We start from the raw sequence: 27,886 nt of genomic DNA, 5'->3' as shown, positions 1-27,886 counted from the left end.
AATCTATTGGAACAACAAAGACGTCGGGCTAATTTTGGAGGCTACGGGATACTTCAATTTAAATTCTTTCAAACACGACATTGTTGCCCGGTAGCAATCGGTAATCTGCGTCAAAGGCCATAATGAATTACATCAAAGCGCCAAAACGCGTCAGTCTTTAGTAATACGCAGGAAATCTTTCAACGGCGTAAGGAAAATTTGTACAAGAAAGAACCATTTGGAAATTTGTCACATTTAGTCAGCTCGTCGAAGGAAAGAATGCTTTCCTCTCTGTTTTATCTGACGCTTGTAGTTTGCACGGTGTTGTCTGAAGAACAGAACGACCACTGTAAGTCAAATATTATGTTTAAAAAACGTGCTAACATGTACTGTGAATTGGAGGTTTATTCTGACTGAGTCGTAGAAGGAAAGAGAGATTTTCATTTTTCTGTGCTGCTTTTGCAGTTTTTTTAAATATTCAGACGCGGCCCTTAGAATCATTTTTTAGTTTAAGTATAGTGATCTTTTTTTGATAAGATTTTTTTAATTTTTTACCCTTTGCTTGCACACTTGACGTCTCGCGAAAGGAAAGAGAAAAATATATAGATTATTTGTGTACCGTTTTTCCGTCTTTTGAAACAAACTGTCCTAAAGTTCTAAATTATTATCTCTTTGTGGAGATTTCTAAATTTTACTTGAAGGTTTAAAGTGAAATTTATAATTATACATATCTACACGATACGATAAATTTTAGGCGTCAATATTCTCCCGTGTATATAGGGGAAACAAGAAAAAATTGAATACTTTTTTTTAGATATTTTTTGCCCATAATCAAATCTCGGAAATCGTAACTTCTTTCAATTATTAAAAAAACAGGGTGACACCAACCATCGAGAGAAGGAAACGGTGTATTCAAGTTCGATTTACTGAAGAAAAAACCTAACTCAGATAAATATAAATGAGTCGGATTCTTACATCAGAAGTTTATTAATGAAAATGACTAGTGTCTTCTTCGGATCTTGTACAGTTCACATATCATCTGAAAACAGTAATAAAACAAAGTCAGCTGAAAACTGAATTAAAACGCGCAGAAGCTTCATTACGCATTACGTGTACCCAGCAACACCAGGTTCGATAAATTTGTCAGAACATTTGGCATTAACTTTGTTTAATTTAAACTTGATACCCAAAACGTAATGACTTGAATCAGTAAAGCAGGTTTTATTGACTTGAAGCTTTTTGTCGTAACTAGAGTTTGCCAAATTTGACGAGTCACAGGTATCAAAACAATTTATTTTATCTTTAGTTTCTCAGTCTAAACGGCCAATATTCTATGTTAAACTTAATTATAGGGTTTAGATATAGGGTTTAGCGCAGGTGGTATTTAATTTTTGAAGAGGGCGCTTTTTGGGACATGCTACATTAAATGGTTTTTAAGATTCCTTACTCGAAAAATGATTTCAAAGTGAACCAATTGGAAGTTGGAATATTCAGTTGTAAAAGGGTCGCATAAATTATTGAAATACAACGCTTAGTGAGGAAAAAGCCTTATTAAGGATGAAGCACTTAGGAGAGAGATTGTATATGTAGCTGGAATTACTAGCTAGGCGTTGAAGTTGTTGTACATTATTATTAATGAGCATTCTTTAATAATACGAGAGTCGCGATAATACATGAGTATTTGCAGCTTCTATCTTTTTTTTTTTGGATCGGTATTTATTTGCAAGCTATTTTTTTCTCATCTTAACACATGATTTGTGTGAAAAACCGGCATGCACTGGATTTTGCCGATATTTACTTTGTACTTAGCGACAGCGCCTAGCTGGCATATAATAGAAAATTCTGCCGGCATAGCAGTAACAATGATTTTGTCTGTTGTTTTATTTTAGTATTCTGCGGTGATGTCTTGAGTCCATCCTGTGGAATATGTGCTAAGTGGAAGACTGATGGGGATTGCCACACCACATATGCGGAAATGTTTTGCATGGAAACATGTCACCACTGCCAACGAGGTATTGTAACAGGCATTCATTGTTCTGCCAGTTGCTAGAGTGATGCCTTTTGGGGTTCATCATCTTCTGGGTGGGTTGTAGTCCAGTCCCTGAACTCTCTCTTCCGCGCGCGCCCTATATAGGGGTTGAACCCGGGCGCGCAAAGAGAGATATAGATAGGACCGCGTGGCACCCGTTTAAATAGGATATTAAATAATTATTTATAATGTGTTGGAGTGCCGGTGTGGTCTGCCGTCTCCCTCGGATACCCTGTATGGGGGGTCCCCGGGGCCCTCCCAATTTCCTTCAGGGTGTATTCCGAGGGATTTGGTGTATCGGCGTATTGCCTACTACCGGCACTCCAGCGCAAAGAGAGAGTCCAGGATAACTTGCATGCGCATGCGCTAGTTTTTCCCCCAAAATTGGGGGAAAAACCATATTTGCAGCAAATGGTCGAGACAGCAGCAAAAATGGAATTTCCTCTTGTAACTTAGACTGCTTCAAGATCTTAGACCCTGCACCTACCAAGTACCAGGTTAAGGTTAAGGAGTCTATGTACATCAAGTGGGAAAAGCCGGGCCTTAATCAACAGGTCAAACACATCAATTTGACGCTTTCCCTATAGCTGCACGCGCGCGCGCTTCTTTTTAATTCCGTTAACTTCAAAATTATCTAGCGTATTGCTTTTCAACGCAATGTAACGTATGATTTGTAACAGGCACGTTTTAAATCACTGTAAACTTTCATAACCGTCACACTGACGATGACGGATGTACCGTCGAAACATGTTTGTGAAAATTAAAAAAGTTGTATTACTTTTGAAAATTTCTATATTTGCAGCACTTTTGAAAACGCACGCGCACAGATGACGAGTTCAACTTCGCGACCGTGTACCAAAGCAGGGTCACCAGAATAACCTTTAAAAACCAAGCTTTCCAGTCAATGTCTACAAAAAGCTATCGGCCAAAACACAATTCGCTATCCGTTTACTATTCCCAACATTTTGTAGCTGTTTATTGAAATGGTTTTGAATGCAATTTAGCAAAGAATTTTTTTTTAATTTATTCGCGCGCTTGGTGGCGTAGTGGAATTCGTCATTTGAGCGAGCATTTTTAACGTAGCGCGCGCGTCCTAAGCAAGTGACGCCACACTCCTCGCTTCTAATTGGTTTCTTCTGAGCATGCGCATGCAAGTTATCCTGGACTCTCTCTTCGCGAGCCTGGGTTCAACCCCTATAAAGGGCGCGTGGAAGAGAGAGTTCAGGAACTGGACTAGGTGGGCTGTTGTAGATATCTTGTTGTAAATGTCATGTCATTACATGTCATGAGAAGTCATGCCATGCCATGACAAGTCATGTCATGTAAGTCATGTGGCTCTTACGTTTCTAATGTGCCTTATGTGCTGGAAAGTTGAGCTGGACAGTACAGGTCACTGGTCCCAGCATATCAAGCTCATCTGAAACTATGCTTAGCTAAAACTAAAATATTCTGAGCTAATAAATCGATAAAACTAATTGTTTAACCCATTGGCTGTTGTTTATTTTTTCGACTACAAAAGGACATTTATCAACGCTATACATGTATACATGTGACATTTCGGGCTCTTTTTTCAAGTGAATGTAGCCAAATGACCCAAAACTTCATTCGAGGGTCCCTTTTTTCAGTTTGAGACGGGAAATTAGTAGGTTTGTTGCGTGTATTTCGGGCCCAATTTACTCCATTGTGCTCGTTTAACCATGCTTTGGAACCTTTTTCCCATTTTATCAGCTGATTATCTAAAACACATTTTAGCAATAAAGGATGCGACAAGCGATGCTCCCTCAATTATAGGACGGTTTTGGGGCTGGTTTAGTATTCGTTGGGTTCAGTGCCATACTAACACAACTCGATCAATGATTCCATCGCAGAGAACAAGCGTACAGTTCTTGACGTGCGTTATGAAGGTTGCTACCGTGACGGATTTCAGAGCGACTTTGAGAGGATGATTCCAATGAAACGCGAACTGCTGGGAGTGAAGGCATGCACAGATGAGTGCCACTTGAAAGGTTACCCGTTTGCAGCTATACAGAACGCCCAGTTCTGCATGTGCACCCGGAAATATGGAAGATATGGATTGGCAGACGACGAAAGTGAATGCCGAAGAGAGTGCCCCGCTGGTTCGCCTGATGAGAAGTGTGGTGGGCCCTGGAAGAATGCCGTGTACAAAATAGGTACGTTGTGTGCATTTCTCTATTTGTACATTTGTTATCTCTGCCTAATAACGCATGGAACCGGTCACAGACCATAATCGTAATTTTAAAACCTTCACACTGATCTCTTGCAATCATTACGGACCCTCTAAAATCCTTTTGTTCTCTTTCTACAATATATCGCCGATTGCAGCCATGTACCAAAACATTAGTGTGGAAGCGACTAACTGAAATCGTCGATGTAATGCAGGGAGAGAAAAAAAAAGCGTTTTAGGAGGGTCAAGGCCTGTGGCCTCTGCTGTCTGCATTATACCCAATAATGCTGTGAACCTCAGTATTTTTTTTTTTGCCAGACATACAAGCGCAATATCTTAATAGTGTGCGAATAATTTACAGTCAGTACTGATGAAAATTTAGTACTACGGCCCATTCTCGTTTCCAAAGTGGCCAATATCGCTTTCTCATAACCCCTACGTTCGTCTCTTTAAAATATTTCTAACCCTTTCAACTATATCGATGTGCCTTTTGATGCCGAGTGGAACACGACCACCACTGACATCTTTTCATAAACTTGTGCTTTTTCAGCTTCACGAGAAATGCTGAGCGCTGGTGTGAACTTGAGGGACGTCGCAGACAAGCTGATAAGCGCGGCCCCTCAAGAGCATGAAACCGGATCCCAGGCCCATGGCGGATTAGCTTTTCAGTTGGAACGCTTGAGGGCAAAAAGAAGTTTATACAAAAAGTAGATTATCTTACCCTCTTGCCATAAACACTCGTGATTCAAACATATGCTTACACAGGGCTAAGATGTTCCGTTTGAACGCACATAGCATTGCTAATTTGCACATTGGTTTCTATTTTCGTTTAAGGCTATACCAGGAATTTTTTCAGAAAAAATGCCTTGTACGTTCAAAAAGGAATTCTCTGAGCCTTGAAAAAGGGTAAAAAACTGTCTTATTTCTTTATGTTAAGTTTCTTTACTCAAGTTTACATATTGGGGGTGGGCAGGGGGGAGGGAATAAACTGGCAATAAATATTGTATTCCTTAATGTAGAGATGGAAAAACACAAATGTTATAAAAACAGCTATTTTTGAATCACGATTTTGCATGAGATAATACCTGTAAGCCGTAAATTTTTGTTATTTATTATTTTCTCAAATGGGGCAAAACAGAGTTAAGCCTGCTTATGCGCAGAGTTAGGAAAAAACTTTGAATGAAATTACTTATACCAAAACTTCGCTATGTTTCTTTCTTCATAAGGTTAGACCAGGTGCTTAATTCTTGTAACATATGTACTTGAATTAGAGTAGTTCCAAGCAAAGAAAAGTCAGGAATCAATCGATGAATGAGAATTAACAATATAGTAGCTACAGCGGTCTACAGCTTTAACTTTGTGGAAACTTGCATTTTTCTGGAAATCGGGAATGAAATAAAATAACTTGTTGACATCTTCAGTGTTCATTCGTGCTTTAATTATTTGAAAATTGGCTGGTGCATTTGAACCAGTTATAAGGGGGGGGGGGGGGGGTAAGGTTGAAACTGGTAAGTATTCAGGGCAGGTCAATAGTAATTGAATAAAATAAATATGCGCAGGTCTTGCTGATATATACGTCAGACTCGCTAACTTCATCCGCCAAGAACCGCTTTCGAAGTTCAAAACTGCAATGTTCCTCAACTACGAATATAATTCTCAAAGCATCAAAGACTCTTCAAAGAATTGAAAGAAGGAATTGAACCTGAAGTGAGTTAAAAGGAAAGAAAAGGAACTATTTCTATGAATTTAATTATTTCCAGTCTTTATTTATAAATATTAATATTGCTACAGTAACTATTATTTTTTAACTATGTGCTGCAAAGATGCATCTCGTGCCAGTCGAAAACCACCAAGATAATTTTTCTTCGCTATTGTCTCTTTTCCTATGTCGGTCCTGTTAAAGTGATAGTGCCTATAAACCAACAAAGCAAATAACAATACATTAAGCAACATTTCCCCAACTTAGCAGTTGGAAATCGAAAACAAATTATATTTTAATTGCACAACCTGTTAAAAAAGGACAAGACAGTCATGTCGATATCTCCGTTTCAAAGATATATCACAACGATTACTAAGCCAATTCAAACATGACAATCAAATTATGTTAAATTATGTTAAGTGACATGATGCAGGAAACTGTCCTGGCATTTTTTATTCAACATACATTTCAGTGACGAAAATTGTAAGTTGTCAGTAACATGGACTTTGGTTTCAAGTTTCCTTCACATGTTTGCAGATATCTAGGCCCACACCCACAGTGAAACCTTGCACGCAATTAAATCGTAGCTTGTACCCAAACCAGAATTTACTTCTAAATCGCTATCCCAATTTGGAGTGGACACAGTTACATGAAATTAAGTCAAGACCGGACGTCTCCAGTCTCCTCTCTTGGGGACGTTCCTGTAAGTGGTGGTTGGATGCGCTGGTTGTTTTATTTATTTTTTTATCAAACTTAATCTACCTTTTTGGCGAATTGTGGTAAAACAAACGCGGTTCTGTGAACTTCAGCATTGTAATATTTAAGTTGCAGTTCTTCAAGTTGGTTTTCAGTAAACTCTGTCACGGGATTATCAAATCTCGTGTCCTAAAAAAAAAAGAAAATATTAAAGTTAAATTAAATTTAAATATTCCCAGAACTTACATTAAAATAAATGGATGTAAGCGGAATGGTATAGTGGAACTCCAAAATTACGAACTACCTTATAACTAAATATCTTCTTTACCAGACGATTAAAAAACTAAACTGATAAAATTAATGTAGGACCACAGCTTGACTCTAGGAATTGATGAAAATACTTGAAAGACAGATCACTGAACTATCCTAAAGGATTGTAACTTTCTCTAACATTTACGTTTGGCTTATAAGTATGAAGTGTAATGAATATATGAAATCATTATTTGAACTGCGGATGAAGAATAAATGAAGAGAAGCTCCTCCCAGTTATGAACACAACTTAAGCAGATGTAAAAATTAAGCCTGAAAAAATTGAGGCTCACAGGGACTCGAATTCTGACCTCTGCGATGCAACGAAAGCCCAGAGGTCATCAGGGTTCGAGTCCCGGCAAGCCTGATTTTTTCAGGCTTAATTTTCGCAACTGCTTAAGTTGTGTTCATAACTGCGAGGATCTCTTCATCTATGCTTATAAGTATATTATAAATTATCAAACGAACGTAAATGTTTAACGTCATGAAGATGAACCAACCTTATTTTTGCTACAGAGAATGAATCCTATCTGTCCACTGGGATAGGTTGGTATAGTTGTATATCCATAACTGACTGTAGGAAATAACCGTCTACAGAACTCTAAGACTGATTTGATCAGCGGTATGTGAAGCCAAATGCATTCACCTATGAAAGTAAAATAAAATAGCCAACCTTTTCAGTTGCAAGTTACCCAATATGTTACCGTTTTTGGCGTACTTAACTTTTCAAAAGTCCCCTTCTTCGCTAAGTCTGCCGTAGTCGACTTCTTACATCCAAGAAGTGACCGAATTCGTAGATTTGGTGAGATTAGATTTGCTAAATAAAATAGCCAACCTTTTTCAGTTGCACGGTAAAAAAGCCAAACTTTTTTATCGTGTTTAAATAAAGTTGTTGTTGTTGTTGTTGTTGTTGTTGCTATGCAAGGTGAGTATTTTCCGATAGCTCGAGCTACAAATGTTTGTGACTAAACAAATGGATCTGAACTCAGGCATTCTTTAAGGATTCGACGAGGATTTAACAATGGCAAGTAAATGACTATGACAGCATGTACATGTACCACTAATTAACTCTATTTTGCAACAAACAGGTCCCCTGCTCAACTTTTGACTGGGTACATGGGTAACGCTTGTGACAAAGAACTCCAAATAAGTATTTGCCGGAGTGTAACAAGAGTTTTTTTTTACTACGCTGAATTGGCTTACGTTCACGACCCCCACAATAATGATGACCTCTACATGTATTTGATCAACAGCAGCATATGTTGTATGATCTTTATTGATGCTACACTTACCTTGGCAACATAATACACCATCAGGTTTTAATGCTTTTTTCATGAGTTCGTAATACGATTCTTGAAACAGAGACTCTGCTGGACCTAGAGGAAAAACAATTATCGATTAAGATGGAAAATAGTATCAACGAAATTTGCAACATTTACTGTACACACCCAACACACTAAAACACAGTCTGTTTTGATCTCTATATAAAACATTCAACAATTGTAACCCAAGCAACGTACGAACACATTTTTAGTTGGTAATGCAGACTCTTAAACACTGGTTATGCCACAATCTTTGTGTTGCTTTGTGTACATGAAAAAAATGAAAGGGCTTGCTCAAGGTTTGCTAGATTTCCTTAGCAAGGTTCCGGAGTTTTCCAAAACCTAGTTCAAACGTTTGCATTGATGGGGTTACGTGTACAATTCGTTTTTTTTTTTAATTTTTAATAATCATAATAACAACAAAGCATATTACTTAGACGTTGACAATGTACAGAGTACTAAGTGTATACTTAATGTACCTTCATGTGCAGGATACACCAAATCTTTTATGATAACGTTAGGATAACGTACATGTACAATATGTTTTTATACTCATTGAATAAGACTCGTTTTTATTTAAAAGGGATGGCACCTCTCAATTTGTGGGCAAAACGTTTTTACTCTGACTTTCATTCATGGCATAATTATGTTGCAGAGTCAAGTGTCCTGCAAACTGAATGTGCTGCAAAATCTCATGGAACCAAAAAGATGCCATCGGAATCAAAAATATATAACTAGCCAAGGATCCCAATCGGACTTAGACTTTTTCCTTTGTTCCATGCTCATGACAAAGGAATATCATTATCAAGATTAATGTTTTAACTCAACCTCTTTTTAGCAAAAAATGAAGCACACTTTATCATTAACTGTCATTAAAAAGTGCAGGTTGTTTGTAAGTTATTTACATTTTAATTGTTGATTACCTTGGCGCGAGAATGGCCAGGCCAGGCCGGCGCCCCTTTTATACTGGAACTTTATGTTTAAACATAAAGCTTTTTTTTTAATTTGAGAGTTCAGTTAGTCAAACTGAAGTGTGTTATTAAGTGTACACTTACCTACAGGATCTGATGAATCTGTTATGATAACGTCAAACGCATTTTCATGGTTCTTCAAATATTCAAATCCATCTCCAATATACTGAGTTAATTTGGGTGAGCTGTAACCTTCAGCCATGTTTGGTAAATATTTCTTACACACTTCAATTACTTCCTGTCAAGACAAAATTGAAAAGTGCGTTCCAAATTATTAATTAATGGCAGGTAAATTTATAAGTAATGTACAAGTAGTGATATTATTTACTAAAAATTATATTTGTTAACTTCAGTTACAGTTGTGAAAAATCCACTAATTAAAATAGCTTTAATTTGGCTTAAATTTAAGGGGACATTTGGATGCCTGAAAGTTAAATATTAATTAAAGCCATAAGTTGCTAGTTCTAATGTGTTGCGCTGACGTCAGCACACAAGTAAAACATGAATAATTACATGTATTAACTTGAAGATGATGAAGGTAAATTGACACTAGTAGCAAAATTAGAAAGCTTGAAATGTAACACTGGCCATCTGTCAGTTAGATATCATGCATTCTTAACAATCTCTGAGGAAACGAAATTATGTACACAAAATGGACACCTTTTAAATTCATATTTGGCCATTAGTGCTTACCACATCTATTTCACATTGAACAATAGATTCCACAGCTGGGTGTTTTGAGACTTCTCTTATAACTCCTCCATCACCACCACCAACAATCAGAACCTACAGGAAAGGGGGTATATTATTAATATGTTGACCAAGGAGATCTGGGCAGAGGGGGGCTGAAAAACCTTGCCATCCATCAGGGAGAGTGGTGGGACTTTTTAACCCAATTAAACCATCAATGGGAAGGTTACATTAAAAAAAAACATCATAGGTATCACTTTATGCATGGATTACATGGGATCAGACAGTTTACCTGTAAAGTGATCATGAAAGAGGCATTGCACGCTAATTGGCAAGCTGTGTTTTCAAATTATGATGTGTACATGTAAACTATTTGCAACTCACTTCCTTCCAGTATAGCTTCATACTTTCCTTCAATTTTTTTTTTTCAGACTCCCTCCCTTCTCCGCCCATTCTCCCAGAATTTTCAAAACCTTTCCATTGGGCGGTGACAAGCCTGTATTGTTCTGAATCTACCCATTTTGAACATGATCATATGTTTATGGTGTATCTACAGGGTAGAAGACCGCATGGTGTATGTTATAATCATGTTACATTGTAAAACTGTGTTCTATTTATTCCAGCTTACAGTGTACCTTTTTAGGACATGGATGTGAATTCAGGGGAAGGAATGTTATCATCTCTTGATATGAAAACTCATCTCTATCACTGCACTGTATAACACCATCCAGGACAAGAACTCTCCCATGATGTTTACTAAAAAAGTGAAGAGAAGAAATAATGTACTAGTATTCACTTTTTACCGAATGGTAATGAAGGTATTAAAATGACTTTGGGGCTTTATTAAATTCACTCACTCACTCCATTCTGATATGAAACCGCAATTAATTTATGCGCTAAATGATAAACGTGCTGACAGAAAGGTCCTTTAAACGCATTCAGCACATGTCAATCAGAAAAAAATTATTCTTCAACCTCGTTCCCAGGATCTCTCTCTTTTAGGGAACTAAATTGAATTTTCACAAAACAAATCGAAAGAGGATCACTTACACTTATCCTCTGGTGATAACAGAGAATAGAATTCGCTCAACGAAGCCTCAAAGCATAGGCTATCAATGACCCATTCACGTAAGAAAACATTCAAAGACGCATTTTAGTAAACACAACATTCATGCACGTTTTTGTTTCGCGTAACGTCACCTCGTGTCACGTCATCTGTTTTTCATCTTTTTGAGTCGAGCAGATACACGAAGTGCTCGGGCGTATCTTTTCTCTCAAATTTTTCCGCTCTCAAAAATAATGCTATACGTGCTGATAGAAAAGTAAACATATTCACAAAACAAATTTACTTAATGCTTAAAAGGATCAAAGTTAATACACTAACCGGTAAATATTTAGGTTAGGAAAACTAAATAGCGCTACGACCCCTGAGAGCACGAGCCATCAATGACGCAACTCACGTGGATAAATAAAGCAAAGTGAGATTGCTTTACTTTATTGGACACTTATTTAGAAAAAATGCGGAGGTCGGCACTTCATTCATCGAATTACCATGAGGTTGCTCGAAGAGCCTTTGATTATAAGCTGTTGATTATAACAATATTAGATAAATCATAAAACTGTTTGTTAGTCTCAATGAGGTACCTTTTAAATACAAGTATATCTTGATGTTTTGATTTCCCTTCAAACAGAATTTCATCCACTTCAAGAGACAGTGCTTGTCCAGGCCACTGGTCGTTTATCTCAGAAAACCAGCCATTCTGTATTCTGTCCATTGTTTAATTTAATTTGGTTCTATCTAGTACATACAAAGAAAAAAAGAAACAATTAAATTATATATTAATTTATTATAAATTAAAATAATAATGTCACCCATAATTTCCGAGCCATTTAAAAAGATGATCAAGTTTGACAAATTGAGCTTCAGGGAGCAGGGTGTACATAGAACCCGGCGTGCCCAATCGATGAAATTCGATAATCGATAAAATCGATTGTAATCGATTGTAATCGATAGCAATTAATTGATTGATATCGGAAATCGATAAAAATCGATGAACCAAAGAGTTGTGAGTATCGATTTTCATCGATTTTCATCAATTGTCATCGATTTTTATCGATTATATCGATTATCAGTTGCAATCGTTTAATAATGACTTCAGATACATTTGCGCTAGGCATTGGCAATTGAGTCTAACCTTTTGCATCTTTTCCTCTTCCGAAAAAGTGATCTGTTGTGCAATTGCTGATTTTCATCTAAATGTGTAAAAATTACGAAACACTTGATTGAAAGTGTGTTCAAAACTCTCTTCGAAATGTTTAATCAGTTGAAACCCGTGATTTGCGGACAATACCCTCTAATAATCTCTGATGTGAACAGACGCGGATTTGTTAAACAACGTTTTCTGAAATTACCAACTTCTTTAATTAAGAAGAGACCCGGCCATTTCCCCCTTTTTCCACGTATAGACTGACTTTACTCCAAGCTTAGTATCACAGGTTCGCAGGAGCTTTCACTGGTATCCAACTCTACCGGGAACTTTATCAAAATTACAACACTCTTGGACGTTGCTAGCTCTTTTTATTTTGTTTAATCATGAAAAGGCGATTTAAATTCCATCAGAATGGGCACTCGTGGTAGCCCTTCACAATAGCCTCTATTATTAGTACGTTCCTTTTGTGCTTTGTTTGACTCGCAGAACTTCGATTTGACTAACTTAGTGAAAGGATGCGTAACATATCGCCTTACAAATGTTGCAAGAATTGATAAATGGTTAATTTATTTATCATAACCGATAATAATCGATAAAATTGATGAAAATCGATACAATTAAGAGGACGTGAATTGTGAGTATCGATTTTCATCGATTTATGGAACCAATCGATATATATATTAATCGATTGATTTTTATCGATTATATTGATTATATCGATTGGTTTCCGATGATCAATTTTCATCGATTGGACAGGCCGAGATAGAAGCATTCATATATCCACTCAATATATGTGTACATGGTATACGGTATCAGATAGTAATGCAGGGGTCTGGCCCAGTGTAAAGGGACTAGCGGGGGAATTGAGAGTAACCACTGCGAGAATGAACTGTAAACACAACTTTATATACACTTTAACTGTTAACGAGGAGATGCTGACTCGACAAGAACTGAAGAAGAAGGAGGACTCGCGTTCGCTCGACTGTTGCTCGCTCCATGTGCTATGTCACGTGACAAATGTTTATCAGTCCCATAATTCCACTACACCAGGGGGGGGGGGACTTGGGATTTCAAGTGACGGGGATGATAGAAGGATTTTTTTTGGTTCGAAATTTTCGATTCGGGGATTTTTTTGGGTAGGAAAATTGGGCAAGTGTTTTTTGATTTAGGTAGAGATTCGTTCTGTGAATAAAGTACAAACAAATGTGTTTTGCTGTTGATTTTTGAACAAGGGATTCTTTTGGATTATGTTGGAAGCCCTCGAGATATTTTTGGGTCTTGAATTTTGCCCCCATTCGATCATCCCTGTCATTTAAAATACCGAGTACCCCCGCGGGGGGTCTGGTAATTGGCCATTCAAAAGCTACCCCCTCCCCCTCCCTCCTGTTTAGGGCCGGCGGAGTAAAAAACCATACCATATCCAGCAGCATGTCCCCATATAGGCCGTATAGGGGAGTGCCCCCTCCCCCCCCCCCCCCAACCCGGAATCCTGGTTTCAGCAGCATGAAGTGACTATAGAAGTATTTCTACTCCTCCTGGATCGGATGCTAGTCCATTGCATGGTTTAACCCCCCATCATTAAATTTGCAGTACCAACTTATACACCTGGGTGGAGAGATCAGAAGCACCATGGAAGTAAAGTTTCTTGCCCAAGAACACAATGCAGTGTCCCAGCCAGGGCTTCAGTGAACCTGGACCGCTTGATCTAGAGTCTGGTTAGCTAAGCATAACCATTGTGCCCCCAGTGCTGCATGTAACTGCATGCTTATTCCATTCCACATTTGAACATAAACCAGTCCGTTTTCACAATATAAACCGTGATCGAAGCAATCCATACCTTAATATAAATTTGCCCGCTTACACAAAATAACCTTCACTGAAGATCTGTGAGCACTTGACACACACAGCATACAGTAGTGAAGCAGTGAGTGAAATCAGTCTCACCAGACGTACAGTTAACTGTATATTGAATCTGACAGCAACTCGAACTGACACTAATTAACTTAATTATAAAGGAGGCAGTTTTGTATTGTACCTGTCTGAAAGACGCACTGTCTGATTTGTCTGGAATATCAAGACGTTGATGAGCTGAGAAACATTTTGTCAGATCATTAGAGCTTTCATATTATTTTTAGGCTCAATATCTCCAATAGAATTTTCAGTAATTATGACCTGAATAAAACTCATTCGGCTTAATAGTGACAAAATTAACATAAATCACGGCCAAGGTTTTGTATTTAAGCAACACATTAGGGTTGAAATGCTGAACAATGAGCTTAACAGAAGTAAATTAAAGGTTTTCATGTGAATATTTTGTTCACGGTCCAGAGATTTACATGTCCGGAAATGACAAATTTATAGTAATGACCTCAAAAAACTACCACAAAACGCTGAGAAACTAGATATAAACGGCTGACAATATCAATTTGCATTACTGAAAAAGCTTTTTACTTACCTAGTGTGTTTAAGCTTGATTTTGTTAAATAAAACACGACTTTTTTACGACAAATTGTCCACCGATGCACTGTTTGCGTTCAACACGTGTTTCTGGTCGTCGCGCTGCCCTACCCCTCCCTCGTTAGAAGAATATTCTTTCCTCGCTGTTTTCAAATTTTGCTCGTCCCTTTCCATATTCCATAATAATTTTAGTATTTTTAATATTTGTAGAAAGATTTATACAGTAATAATCACAATTTTCGAAAAAAGAGACTAGTGGATTGATTTTTCAGTATTATCGCGGTATTAAAGTTGTCTTACCCTACCCTGGTGAAAAGTGGAACCGATGACTGTTGCGAAGGACTGGAACTAGTCCTTCGATTGATTTCAAAGATGGCGGAAGCTTCAAGCGCCACGAGTCTTTCCAACTCGTCAAATCCTGTTGTATTCTTCGATATATCCATAGGAGGGCAGGTAAGAACAAGTTTTCTTAGTCTGATGTGATTTTTGTACAACTGAAGCCTGTTATATGCATCTAATCGTTGGTTCTCTGCATGTTTAGGAGGTCGGAAGGATGAAAATGGAGTTATTTGCAGATGTTGTACCGAAAACAGCAGAAAATATAAGGTAGGCTTTCTAATTTCAAGCTTGTTTTCGCTTTAAGGTTGGTCAATTTGATTGTAAATCCCTGTTCTGGGCTGATGGTCGCTTATATTGATCGCAAATCCGGTAATGCCAAAAGAAGGGGATGGGGTGATTTTGGCGGGGAGTGGGGTGGGGGAATGAATTAGTGCAGAAATTAACCGACTTGTAGGATTGAAACATTCAGCGTTGGAATGTTAACCGCGCATCAAAGTTTTGAGTTTTCCTTGGGGAGATTTTCCAAAAATATATAGCTGGGGATAGCAAGATTTCCGCACATCCCCCTACATTAATTAAGCATATATATACAATATGCTGCTGCTGTTTATGTATAGTGATAGTATGAAATAGTTGCATACATAATTAATGTAGGGGGCTGTGCGGAAATCTTTCCCAAAAACAATTACGTAGATATGTTTTCACAGAATTTCGTGATAAAAGAGTTCAGTTGCAAGTGGAGGGAAACACTTTGATTGTGTTCACCAGCATTGCCGGCGCGACATCAGCTACAAGTTCCCAGCAATGTGTGGTTCCAGAAAATATGCATACCCCCCCCCCCCCACAGATGGTCAATGGAAATTCCTAGGGGGTGGGGGGCTAAAAGGTTGAAATTTCCGAGGGGTATGGGGGTGCCAACGCAAATAATTTTCCAGGGTTGTCCACAAACGACGCAAAGTGTGCAAGACAAACTTACCTGAATTTTTGATTTGTAGCGCCATAAAATTTGAAACAGATGGCCTTTCCAAAAAGAAATTCAAGATGCTAGTCTCAAACGTCTTTTTCTTTGCTGGGAGATCACGGTCATCCTTCGGAGAGGGCCCTTGTAAACTTCAATACAATACACAAATTAAAGCAAAGACAGAAAGCAAATTATTTTATGGGAATGTTGTTATGGCTAAGTTGAAACTGAAAAGGGAAGTTGCCTGCCCGAAGTAATGTTGTTCGATTGGAAACCACATCAGGGGTTTTCCGAGGTTTTTTGACAGGTAAACCACCTTGAAACAACGTTGAAATTGTCTTAGGACTTAGTTAAAGTGAGTATTTTCTTAGTTTATAATCTTTTCTCAAATTGTGCGATTTTGTACGAATTATGCGATTTGTGATGAACTACGCAAATAGTTGCGATTTGACGTCAATTATGCGAAATCGCAAGGTCGCATCAGGGGCCGAAATTAACTTTTTTACATCGGCGCCAGCTGGCGACCGGACCGAACATTTTAGTCGCCAGATGGCAATTTCTGGTCGCCAATTTTTTCGATTGACTTTCCATTTATACTTTAAGATGAAACACTTGTTCTGCTTCTGCTTCTGCTTTGTATACTCAAAAACAGCTTAATTAAACCACAAAACAACGACGATATGAAAGCCAGTTCTACAGACCGTAACCACTCAAAGAAATGCTGTACTTGCCTATAAGTAGAGTCTTAAGAACTCTACTTCATCGAATGTTAACTCTCTAACATTTAAACGGAAAATACTTTACAGTCTTACTCAAACATTCCGCTCTTAAATATAAAAAACATCATTTCCACCAACTTTCTGACATATTTCGACAGGCAGTTTTTCATTCAACACAGTGACAACAATGTTGCGTTCGTGGAACGTCGTAGCGAAAGCACATTGCTCGGCGCGCCCGCAAAAACGTCATAGGGAAAACCGCTGAGATAAACAACATGGCGGCTCACAATGTTCGAGTCGTGTTGATCGCAGCTGTTGGCTGAGCTGTTGCGGAGTTTATACATTATGTAGGTAGAAATTTACTTCACTGTTATTTCAAGGACATCGCCAAGATAAAAAGTGAGTCAATAAATTGTTAAAAAAAGGCTCCGAATTTTATCGTTAATCAATTTCTCTGAATACTCTTACAAAGCATCTTAGTCGCCAGCGGGCGATCAGTTGTGAAATTCTGGTCGCCAGCTCTCAATATTTAGTCGCATTGGCGACCAGGAAGGCGCAATTTCGGACCCTGCGCATTATATCAGAGGCCCTGTAATAAGCATACAATGCTAAAAATTTGTTAAGGCTTAAGGTATCAGCCACCGTTAAAAGGTGCAGTTTTTCTAAATTTGAGATTTTGTGATGTTCAGATAAAGCTCTTCAAGGGCGTTCTTTTACAAAAAAGTTCACAAAAAAATCTTATTTCTGCGCGAAGTTATTGCGCGATAAAGTTTTTGCAAGGTTAATTATGTTAATTGCCCGTTGAGATGTCCTGTCAACGCGTCACGAAATCCCAGATCCATTGTTCACGCAAGAACATATTTGCAAGAACAAGCGGTAAGCGCCGAATGCGGGCAGTCGGTTTCCACGCCAGCAAATGAAAGCCGATCGTAAATTCATGTTGAAGAACCGGTTGAAGATCTAGAAAGTGGTCACACTGAATAGAATAGAAGACGCGCTACTGTTCAATGGAAACAGACACGCATAAATATGGAAATAAAACGACAGTGACGGTGGATACGGCCTGCCTTGTGAAACATTTAGGGTTTACAATCGACGATATTTGTTGTCTGAAAATATGTAAGCCTTAAATCAAATTTATTCTTACCCAGCTAGAACTACTAGTCTCATTTCGGCAAGCCTGTTTTCTTTTGTGTTGACCGAACGTTATTTCGAGGCTTCACCTTCACTTTCAGCTGCAATCGCCGTTTGTTACCGGCTTTGTCGCGCTTTTGATGAATAAGCACCACCAAACTCGAAGCATGTCAAATTATATAACATAAATGCGGCTACGTATGTAGAGCGAAAATTTTGAATTTTCTATAAACTGTATAAACCTCGATTTGTATCCGGTCAGAAGATAAAAATATATCGCCACGTTCCGCGTAAATGTTTTGCATGCTGAATGTAACCTGTCAAGCATCTATTGTTAGAGAAGGATGACCCTTTCTGGTAAGCATCAACCTTGACGTTCCAGGCGTTATAATCCCATTATGGGTAAGACTCCGCGAAAAATATATTTCGCTTTTTTTTCTCGGAAAGAAAATTTCGACAAGTTGAACGTACGTTTTTAACTCCAAGTCGGCAGCCCCTGAACCGATTTGGCTGAAATTTGGCCAGCTTATTGCCAGATAAAAAACCGTGTCTGCGATTTTTGTTTTCTTTTCTCGTTTTCGAATAATTTATATTTTTCCACAGGAAGTGGCGATGATTCGTCTCCCCTAACTTCATCTGCGCATTACAAAAGAACAAACGCACTTGTCAAAAATCTGAGACACGGTTTTTTAGAGAAAGGTGTTAAGAGGCAAACGCGATGTTTTTCGTTTTCTTCCGCTTAATTTCGGTGGGCCCAGAGCTTGATTTACACAGACATATACTTTCGCAAAAACGTCTCAATTTTGCGTGTGTTTTAAGTTTTCGTCATTTTTAAAGGAATAATTCATAATCTGGAACTATTAAGCTTTCAGAAAATGTGTGGTTTGTAGGGGTTTGTATTAAAAACAAAAGCGCTGGAGCGATCCGGGCGCGGACGGTCCTGAAGGGTGGCTGATACCTTAAAAAAAAGTTAAAAAAGAAACCTGGAAATTCCTGGGGGGTGGGGGAGTCCACCACAGACCCTCTGGAATGGAAATTCCAGGGGGTGGGGGGGGGGGTTAAAACGGAACGACCATCCGTGGGGGGATATGGATATTTTCTGAAAACACACAATCTATTGTAGATGTGCCATACCCTGACTTCAGCCTACATACTTGTATGTCCTTGGAAGGAGTGGGGGGGGGGGGGAGGGGGATTGGGAGGGTGGTACAGCAATCATTGCCTACATCAGATTTGGGGGCATTTTTGTTCTAAATCCCACATCCCAAGGCCATTATACAGTGTAAGTATAGCAGCCCCTGGCAAGACTGGCAAAGAATATTTGTGACATTTTGTGATTCAAATTTAAAGTTTTGTGTGCATTTATGTAACCTAGTGTTTTTTGTGATGTTGTTTTGTTTGTTATTATTTTTTTTTTAACCTTATAGACAATTGTGCACTGGAGAATACAGGTAACTGAGCCCCAGTCATTATCAAATAAATGAATTGTAAATCTTGGCCACTAAAAAAATAAAAAATAAGAAGAATAGCTCAGGTGGGAGTTAAACCCAGGACCTCCAGTCTGGGTATCATGTCTACTGTTCTACCATTGGATCTACAGAGCCCCTCAAACAGCCAATGTAACTCTGATGAAAACCACCAAATGAATTAGTTTTGTATAGTCCTCCCTTATATGTTATCAGTTCATTAGATGGAGGAGATGTGAAACAAAAAGCAAACATGTATCTTACTTCAATAATATAAATATTTCCCTCAATGGCCGATTTCCTCTATGGCACACGCCTGAAGGGAATCACCGTAGTTGTATTCATCATTGCTTAGTCTTGCACATGGTTTGATGAATACGATTACCATAATTCCCTGCAGGCGTGCGCCATAGAGGGAATCAGCCATTAGTATGTCTTCTGGAATCGCACTTGTTAAATGTGAAGGCCATTTACAAAACATGTGTGGAGCAAAAATTTTGTAAATTTTAATAAACTCCTTTTTTTTTTACTTTTCTCAGAAAAGAAGGAATACCTCAAGGATATAAAGGGGCTACCTTCCATAGGTTTGTTTTTGTTGATTAGATTGAAAACTAATCATATAATTATTACAATTTTCAAGAAAGAAACAAAATTAATGTCAGTGATAATTAAATTGTCATTCAAATGTCCGGGGGTGCAGCTTATCTGCAAGAACATTTGGAAATTTTTGTGCTGCTTCTGGTGTCCAATTTTTAATTGTCCAATCTAATGCCTGGTTTCTAAGCTATGAACATTCCAATATTACAACAATGAACATGTTCATATTGTCAAAACTCTATGGAAAAACTGTGTTCATTGAAGAAAGGTTTCTCAACAAATACCAAAAAAGGTCAATCACACGTCAAAGTTGGTGGACACTATGTTTATTCTATTAAAGAGCTAAGATTGTGACTTTGAGTTGGTGGGTATTTTCCATTTCAATGTCAGTAAATTTAGGTTTGATGAAGACAACTTCTAAGGACTCAACATTAGATTTCTTTTGATTTCTTTTTTTGTTAAATTTCTCAAAAGTTAAGTTGCCAAATTCAGGGTTGCAGCTTATCTGTGAATGTGTACAGTCTTAATACACTGTAGTTTTACTGACAAACAATACATGTACTACTTGTATACCATCTACGCCAACTCTTCCCGATTATCCAGGAGTCGGACCAGATACAGACCGCATCTCTCGAAATTAAAGTGCTTAAAATACATGTTTCCAATCGTTTCCAAGGTTATTTAATGAGCAGATTTTGGGGGAACATTATTTTTTTTTAAATATTTGTCGTATTTTAAAATCTGCAGAGCATTATTTTTTGGTCCGTTTTGGGGGTTGAGAAGAGGTTTCATAGCGCAATCTTTCGGTCTCACAGTTTTTTGAGGTTGGCATTTCTGCCATACACAGTGTGTAACTGTTGAATTTACAGTGTATGTTGTCAGTAAAACAGTTTTCAGCTACTTGTTGTGTATATTGATTTGATTCTGTAGAGTTATAAAGGACTTTATGATCCAAGGAGGGGATTTTGTAAAGGTAAGTTTAACTTAATTAATGTATTTTAGAGATCAGTTTATAATTGATAGTTACAAGCTGTAAAACTTGAATAATTGAATAGCTTGGTGCTAAAGGATGCTAAGTGACGTTCTGGATAAAAAAAATCGTTTTTTTCCTTCAAACGTGCCTAAAGTTTAGCGTGTGGTCTTCAATTCAATGGAAAAACACTGTCCCCTAATTCAAATTGCTGGTTTGCACCTTGTCTTCGAGAAAAACTAGGACTATGGTCACTTCAAAACAATAAGGCGAAAACAAAGCCAAATAGCCTCGACAAACTTGAGCGACTGAACAGTAAAAAGAAGTGAAAAATATACTGCAAAAGGAACGAGAAATACTTAAACAAAAACAACTTACGCCGTTGTTCTTTCGTCTCGCCAGCTTCTAACCACAAAACGCACTCACTGAATGTTCAACTTTTCGTTTTCAGTCAGCAAATTTAGGCTGCTAAAGGTTAATCCATAATATTATGTTTTCGCTTTGGCCCCAGTTTCTCTCCGTAGTCATGCATGCAGTAACGCAATGATCTTGACTCGCGAGCTACGATTGTTCTTTTAAACATTCTGGCCATTTATTTCTGGAAAGCAATCTGTTACTTTTCTCGGTGAAAAGTATCTTTTTCTGACGATTCTGTTTTGTTCTGTTGACTGAGTGAGCGTTTGCCGTCTTTTAGCATCCTTTAGCACCAAGCTATTCAATTGTACAATTAAAGGTTGTTGACCATGAAGAATTCTTGTTATTGCAGGTACATGTAATTTTTGATTAATTTATGTAATTATGTCTTTATTATTATTATCATGAGAACAACCCTGTTAAAAATGTCACTATTAATATTGTAATTAATTTCTAAAACTGGCAACCCTAATGCATTGGCCATAAGTATTATAAATTCCTCAGCTTTGACTAAGACTAGTAGATTGCAATTAGTGGAGGCTATTATTAATAACTTATAATTCCCAATCTTTTTAATTATAATTATTCCCCACATTAATGCTCCATTGCAACTAAGTCAGTCCAATAATGTCAGTTTTAAGCAACTCTCTTTTCATTACTTTTTTATATCCCTTTTTGTGTCAAAACTTTTGTGCAGTAACCATTAACAGACCCGTCTAGATGTACATGTATAGTAATAACTCATGATTGTCCCTCTGTAGGGTGACGGCACAGGGGTTAGCAGTATATATGGAGATGTTGCCTTCCCAGATGAAAATTTTAAAATGAAACACACTGGACCAGGCTTGCTGTCTATGGTGGGTTTATCATTATGGCAGGAATATGTTTAATATATACATGTCAGTACAGTGCAACATTCTGGTGAGACATTTATTCTCATCTTTGTTGTGTACCAGCTGACATTTACACATTCAGTGTTGTTAATTGATCTGGCTACCTGTGTTGTTTATCATCTTTTTAGGCAAATAGTGGCGCAAACTCCAATGGATGCCAGGTTAGTTAGACTAAAAGAGGATCGCCAGCTTTTTGGTTGACTGACAGTATAATTGTTATTAAAAACAGTCATTGTAAAAAGCATCCAATTATTCAGAGTAAAGTACAGTTAATATGCATAAGTGTGTCAGCGCTGTTGTTGAGTACTGTTTTGCAATGTTTGTACATTTCTTTCTGCCCACACAGAACAAAAAAGAATGTCAAAGCCTATACAATGTACATTTGTGGTATTTCACTGTATTTGTTACAGGTCAAAATTAGCTTTAGGTCATTTTTTCAGTCTTTTTTTAATGTTCAGTTATTTTATAATTCAGCCTTCATGACAGTCAACCAATGTATAAGTATGCGTAATATATAATTAATAATTTTAATTTTCAGCTATTCTCTCCTCTCATCAAATCCTTCAAAATTCCATTTAAGAGTGCTTGTGTATACATGTACAAAAGATAACTTAATTTAACATGATTGCATTTCAATATTGCAGTTCTTCATAACTTGTGCAAAGTGTGATTTTCTAGATGGAAAGCATGTTGTGTTTGGTAAGTCTTTTACTGCTAATTATATGTGAAACACGCTATTAAATGTTCACATGTGTACGGTTGACCTACACTGCAATGACCATCCTGAGGTGCTCCAGGTTCAAGCTCTGGCCAGGGTCATTGTGTTGTTCTTGGGCAAGGCACATTACTCTCATAGTGCCTCTCTTCACCCAGGTGTATAAATGGGTACCGACGAATTTAATGCTGGGGGTATCCCTGCAATGGTTGAGGATCCCATCCAGGGGGGTAGTAGAAATACTTCTAGTCACTTCATGCTACTGAAACTGGGATAATGTCCGGCCTGATGAACCAGCTGTGGCTGTGGTGTTGTAGGGAGTTGAGGGTTTGATTAAAATAAAGAATATGGCCGGATTGGCATAGAGTTGGGAGAACAGAAGTTGCAGCATGTAACATGTCAATTACAGGTACATGTAGTTAGTGGATGTTTGAATCAACTTTTTTTTTTTTCAGTTAATGGCGCAAGCTGTCATTTTTTTTAACATGATTTAAATTCAAAATAAAATTATGGTTATAGTAGTAAAAATTAAAAGTAATATTTTAATAGATGAAGGAAACAATAAAAATACATGGTGAACATGTATCTAATTATCACTGAAAATGGTAATTTAGTCTTCATCAATATTTGCAGGAAAAGTCGTTGATGGGCTGCTAGTAATGAGAAAAATAGAGGTACATGCACATGATTATTTTATCTGCTTTTTAAATACCTTGCAGCAGCAACAACACAACAACGTAGGTCTGCACACTTCATATTGTAAATAAGTTAATAGCAGAAAGATTTTGTTTTCAGTAAAATTTACTGGTGTATACGAAGATGAATTGTACTGTGATAGTACCATGGCTTGTGTTTTTGTTTTGATTTGCTTGTTTATTTTTTCTACACTCGACAATATACAACTGAACTATGTTCCTTGTTTTGTAATATGGCTAAAAATATTAAGCCTTGGATATCACACGAAGTAAAATTGTTCCAAATAGAACCTGAAACAATGACCAGCAGATCAAAAGTGTCATGGACTTTCTTTCTAACCTGTAAGAAAGTGTGTTTGTTGGAATTGTTTTTAGCCAATTCAGGTCATACGGAATGTTTGTAGTTATTGTTCTTGCAATAGGAATGTAACGCTTCATCGAATTATCCATGTATATCGTAGTTGTAAGTGTTCAGATAGCAATGAATGCATCGTTTGCATGTTCAAATGTTGATAAAAATCGCGATGGTTACCTATTGATAGTTATGATAGTTTTCAAAATTAATAATCCCTTGAAGTACTTCTTCTTTGCCTATAAATTATTTCTGTATGCGTTTCTTTTCTCCACTAACTATGCTGTCATTTTTTTTACGTTCATTTTACTTGGAGGTTCATAAAAGCGGAAATGGGAAGTCTATAGACTTCGCCAGCATGTTTGTTTTGCAAAGATTTGTCCCCAAGATTTTGTCCGCTGGTGTTGACCATATTTTCTGATTATTGGTGGAATAACAAGTACAACTCAAAAATTACTATTTGGTAATAAGGCGTGCGTTGTTCTGGCGGGCCGGGTTACAATAGCATCGCAATAGCATCACTACTGTCGCAATACTATTGCAATAGTACTTCAACTGTTGCAATACTACTGCGATAGTCAAAATGACCTCGAGTCACCCCTTAATATAATTTTCTCCTTTTTTGTCATGATCTAGAATGTTCCTGTAGGACCCAACAACAGACCCACATTACCAGTCGTTATATCACAATGTGGAGAGATGTAAAACGTGTTATGAACGTGCATGCCGTTATGGCGTACTCCAGGTTATGCATGGAAAATGAGAGACAAGGAAGAGAGATGTTGAACAAAGAACATTGTGGTTGATGTGTCACTTACGTTGAGCACCTTTTCTTTCAAATGAAGTGAAGTACATGTAACTACTCTCTTTCGCAAGTTTAGCTTTGCGGCTTACTGACGCATTGTTTCGCACATACGTGTAGAAAAAATGCATACCACTTGTCACATCTTTTGAGAATGGAGCACAGCCTAGGAAGGACTTCAAAATGTGTGTATTTTTGTGCTAAACATTTCAAAAATTGATTGATTTAATGCTTTAAGGTTGGATTACTCTGACTGTTTTATGTATGTAATTCTGGTACAAATTATTTATAATTTTTGCAATATACCCGTTTATTTTGCGCGCATGATATGGGATCAAAAGAAAGGAAAACTAGTTATAACAGATGAATTCTAGTCCTTTTACAAAACAAATGCCGTTCTGCCGAAAACGAAGTAGCTTGTTGCACAGTAAACACAAAGACCAGCGGAAATCTTTAGAAAAATATTATTTTCTTAACATTTTTGCTACTCGTGTGCTTCCAGCTTCTTGTAAAAGAGGCTTGTCTGATACATATCCCCGTGTTTTGAAACGTAAAGGTTGAGGTATTTTTTTCTCTTTTTTCCTTTCTTTTCTTTTCTTTTCTTTCCCTTTTTAATTTTAATTGATATAGCACCATTGCACGCCACATTAGTATAACCTGCGCTTCATATTTATATGACTTCGTCAACGTCCTGTCCGAGTGTCAAATCATTGGATGTTTTTGCTTTATAAAGGTCCGTTATTGCAAAAATTTAATAAAGCGTCTATAGCAAAAGGTGAACAATCCTTATAACGCCATTTATCCATTGAACACAAAGAAACAGAGCATTTTGTTATACCCTTTATTATAACTACATACAGTTTGACTATTAAATTACAGTCACTGGATGTAAGAATTATGATCGTTTTCAAGTGATTAATATTGTTTTTGTATGTTAAAAGTGACGTTACCTAATCATCTGTTTAGATGTTACGCCGACGCCCCTACTGTTTCAAGAGCGCAGGGTTGCGTGACAGAGGGCCTGAGAACTGCCCCTATGTTGCTTTGAATGTTGTATTGACTTCGTAAAAAAGAAATCATTTCCATAGAGCAATTTTACTACCTCGCTATAGTTGGCGTAAGAATAACCCACCATCTTAACTCCGCTGGAGTAATTATGGATACATATATTAATCTAGCAAAGACGTCGAAGGCCCCAAGAATCCTGAAAAAAAAACCCTGATACTCTTCAGGGAAAAAAGTCAGGAATGTGGGAAAAACGAAACCTTCTAATGAAATTTAGCATGCGTGCAGGCGTCGCCCGTATTTCCGTTGCTTCATAAGCAAAGATCCGATTTCCAGCCGTATTGGGATCACACGTCCCTGGAAATCTAGTCTGCAAACACGCAGGACCGGGGTATTCAAATGCAGATTAACACTAAGCCAGGATTTTAAGTTGGTCGAAATGAAAATGTACAAAAGTGTTTTTAATAGCTTATGTTTTGTCAAGTTTGAGATTAGTCGACCTCAAAACTGGAGGGACGTAAGCAGAAAACCTCACTAAAAAGTTAAATACCTGAAATCAAAATTCACACTAATCCTGGATTAGCTTAATCGTGCTTTGAACAACTGGGCCATGGCTAATAAAAACTTAATAAATTTTACTTCTTTGCAGCGTTACTGCACAATGACTAATAACTTATTAACTTAAATCTACAATAGTTACCAAAACACTGCACAAAACGTACAGTGAAGCACAATCTTCATACTTCTACAAACGATTTTTTTTTTACAATAAGTGATTAAAAAAAAAAAAAAATCACAATTTATCAATGAAAGGGCAGACAAAGCCTTTATCTGCTCTTTTTTTACGTAACCTCGCTAATTTCAGTTCATTGTATCACTATCAACAAAGTGCCTTGGGGTTCTATAACATTTACCATGTTCACAGCTACTTTGACAACGTCATGATTGCAATTTTGAACAAGAGTATTGTTTTAAAATGAACCATTAACTTGCAATTTGTTAACTTTACCTTGTCCTGATGCCGATGCACCTCTTGAAATTGTAACGTACATTGCTCAAGTATCAGAACATATGGATACATGCCGTCAGAAAATATTTATATTTTCTTACTCATTTACTCACTGAGAACCATTCTGGTCAAATCCCTCCGAGAAACTTGACGGAAGCTTAGTTGACTAGAAATCTGGAATGGTAAATGCAGACGAGAGAACCTTCCAAAACGTAAGCTAACGTTATGCCGAGGCGAGGGGATAATGTATTGGCTGCATTGAAAACTTGCGAAACAAACTTGACAAGCAAAGTTATTGACAAGATTGACGAGCTTAATGCAAACGAAAGTCTTTATTTCCTAGCACCCTAAGCTGTTTTCAGCTCATCGTTTCCTATTTCTGTTTTTTTTTTATTAATAATCCCAAACGCACTTGCACGACACAGTCAGTTTTAAAAGGGCGTATGTTGCCCCATAACAAGTGACAGCTCTTTAGACAACTGAAGGTGAGATTTTATTTAAATCTGTACAACAATAAACTTATTAATCATTTTATATTGCCAATCATGATAAAACTGGGTGTTAAACCCTATTTAGACTGAAGGCAGAGGAGGGGATAACGAGCAAACATTTGTGATTTTTCCAAGCATTTATCAGGGAACGTTTTGGTATGTCATGTTTTTGTTCACGCGACTTCGATTCCTTGGCAACCAAATTTTGAGCGCTAGCCGTATCCAAATATGAAAAAAGTGAAAAAAAAAAAGAGTTTTTCGTTTACAGGCGATTCCCTAGTATTGCACCACGCATCTTTTTTTGCGCATAAATTGACGTTTAATAGGGATAGATATAGGTATATGGAAGGTCATGGGTTCGAACCATGTCGGGGACTGACTCATTTCTTTGTCCCACGCTCGTGACAAAAGAACATTTCAACTTTATGAACTTTTTTATGGCAAAGCTTGACATGTCAGTGAGATCAATAGACAGTCTTAAACTCGTAAACAATCATGGTGACTTCTTCACCATATAACAGTCCTCCTCTTTGTATAAGTAAGTATATCCCTGGAAAAGTGGATTTGTGTCACTTGACCATGACACGTCATGGCCGCTTTTTAACGACTAAGCTCTGCAGAAAAGGACGCTCCTGGTCACTCCTGGCTCTGCAGAGAAACGAATTATCGTTAACCTCCCAGCAAGGTACCTTCTATTTCACTTGCATAGAATGTGTAAAGACATTTCTTGTAAGGAAAATGAAATAATCTCCAGAAACGGGGACTGATTTCTTCGAC

At 37.5% G+C, this 27,886-nt stretch overlaps 3 protein-coding genes across 4 annotated transcripts; 2 read left to right on the top strand and 1 right to left on the bottom strand.

The window, feature by feature from the left end:
* The first annotated feature begins 118 nt into the window (after window positions 1-118).
* Window positions 119-5,609, top strand: LOC144658542 (uncharacterized). Its single transcript, XM_078518968.1, has 4 exons — window positions 119-328; window positions 1,869-1,991; window positions 3,877-4,179; window positions 4,744-5,609. Exons 1-4 carry the CDS (start codon window positions 259-261, stop codon window positions 4,902-4,904), a joined length of 657 nt encoding a protein of 218 aa, XP_078375094.1. The 5' UTR covers window positions 119-258; the 3' UTR covers window positions 4,905-5,609.
* Window positions 5,610-5,929: 320 nt separating this feature from the next.
* LOC144658541 (spermidine synthase-like) lies at window positions 5,930-14,640 on the bottom strand. 2 transcript variants are annotated; one of them, XM_078518967.1, is made up of 10 exons: window positions 14,546-14,623; window positions 14,126-14,178; window positions 11,525-11,678; window positions 10,516-10,636; window positions 9,884-9,976; window positions 9,275-9,428; window positions 8,190-8,273; window positions 7,398-7,543; window positions 6,655-6,777; window positions 5,930-6,105 (listed from the first exon to the last, which is right to left on the bottom strand). In XM_078518967.1, exons 3-10 carry the CDS (start codon window positions 11,653-11,655, stop codon window positions 6,091-6,093), a joined length of 867 nt encoding a protein of 288 aa, XP_078375093.1. In that variant the 5' UTR covers window positions 11,656-11,678; window positions 14,126-14,178; window positions 14,546-14,623; the 3' UTR covers window positions 5,930-6,090. The 2 variants fall into 2 exon arrangements, with proteins under 2 accessions (XP_078375093.1, XP_078375092.1); XM_078518966.1 differs by lacking the exon at window positions 14,126-14,178 and having other exon boundaries at window positions 14,546-14,640.
* Window positions 14,641-14,773: 133 nt separating this feature from the next.
* On the top strand, window positions 14,774-26,347 carry LOC144658543 (peptidyl-prolyl cis-trans isomerase H-like). Its single transcript, XM_078518970.1, has 10 exons — window positions 14,774-15,000; window positions 15,089-15,153; window positions 19,128-19,151; window positions 19,706-19,750; window positions 20,694-20,736; window positions 21,909-22,004; window positions 22,169-22,201; window positions 22,685-22,739; window positions 23,389-23,429; window positions 24,439-26,347. The coding sequence occupies exons 1-10, from the start codon at window positions 14,920-14,922 to the stop codon at window positions 24,505-24,507; spliced, it is 552 nt and encodes a 183-aa protein (XP_078375096.1). The 5' UTR covers window positions 14,774-14,919; the 3' UTR covers window positions 24,508-26,347.
* The last annotated feature ends 1,539 nt before the right edge of the window (window positions 26,348-27,886 follow it).

Source organism: Oculina patagonica, chromosome 6 (assembly GCF_052425735.1).
Source record: "Oculina patagonica isolate OP01 chromosome 6, crgOcupat, whole genome shotgun sequence".
Lineage (NCBI taxonomy): Eukaryota > Metazoa > Cnidaria > Anthozoa > Scleractinia > Oculinidae > Oculina > Oculina patagonica.
The sequence above is the reverse complement of the archived record's forward strand: the minus strand, read 5'-3'. Positions and strand labels throughout refer to the sequence as shown.

Coding starts and splice junctions, on each gene's coding strand:
- LOC144658542 (XM_078518968.1), top strand. CDS start 259: ATGCTTTCCTCTCTGTTTTATCTGACGCTTGTAGTTTGCACGGTGTTG. Junction 1,992..3,876: donor ATGTCACCACTGCCAACGAG/GTATTGTAACAG, acceptor ATTCCATCGCAG/AGAACAAGCGTACAGTTCTT. Junction 4,180..4,743: donor GAATGCCGTGTACAAAATAG/GTACGTTGTGTG, acceptor GTGCTTTTTCAG/CTTCACGAGAAATGCTGAGC.
- LOC144658541 (XM_078518966.1), bottom strand. CDS start 11,655: ATGGACAGAATACAGAATGGCTGGTTTTCTGAGATAAACGACCAGTGG. Junction 8,274..9,274: donor AGATTCATCAGATCCTGTAG/GTAAGTGTACAC, acceptor TTTTTCCTCTAG/GTCCAGCAGAGTCTCTGTTT. Junction 7,544..8,189: donor TGGTGTATTATGTTGCCAAG/GTAAGTGTAGCA, acceptor TTACTTTCATAG/GTGAATGCATTTGGCTTCAC.
- LOC144658543 (XM_078518970.1), top strand. CDS start 14,920: ATGGCGGAAGCTTCAAGCGCCACGAGTCTTTCCAACTCGTCAAATCCT. Junction 15,154..19,127: donor AAAACAGCAGAAAATATAAG/GTAGGCTTTCTA, acceptor TTAACCTTATAG/ACAATTGTGCACTGGAGAAT. Junction 22,202..22,684: donor CAAACTCCAATGGATGCCAG/GTTAGTTAGACT, acceptor TCAATATTGCAG/TTCTTCATAACTTGTGCAAA.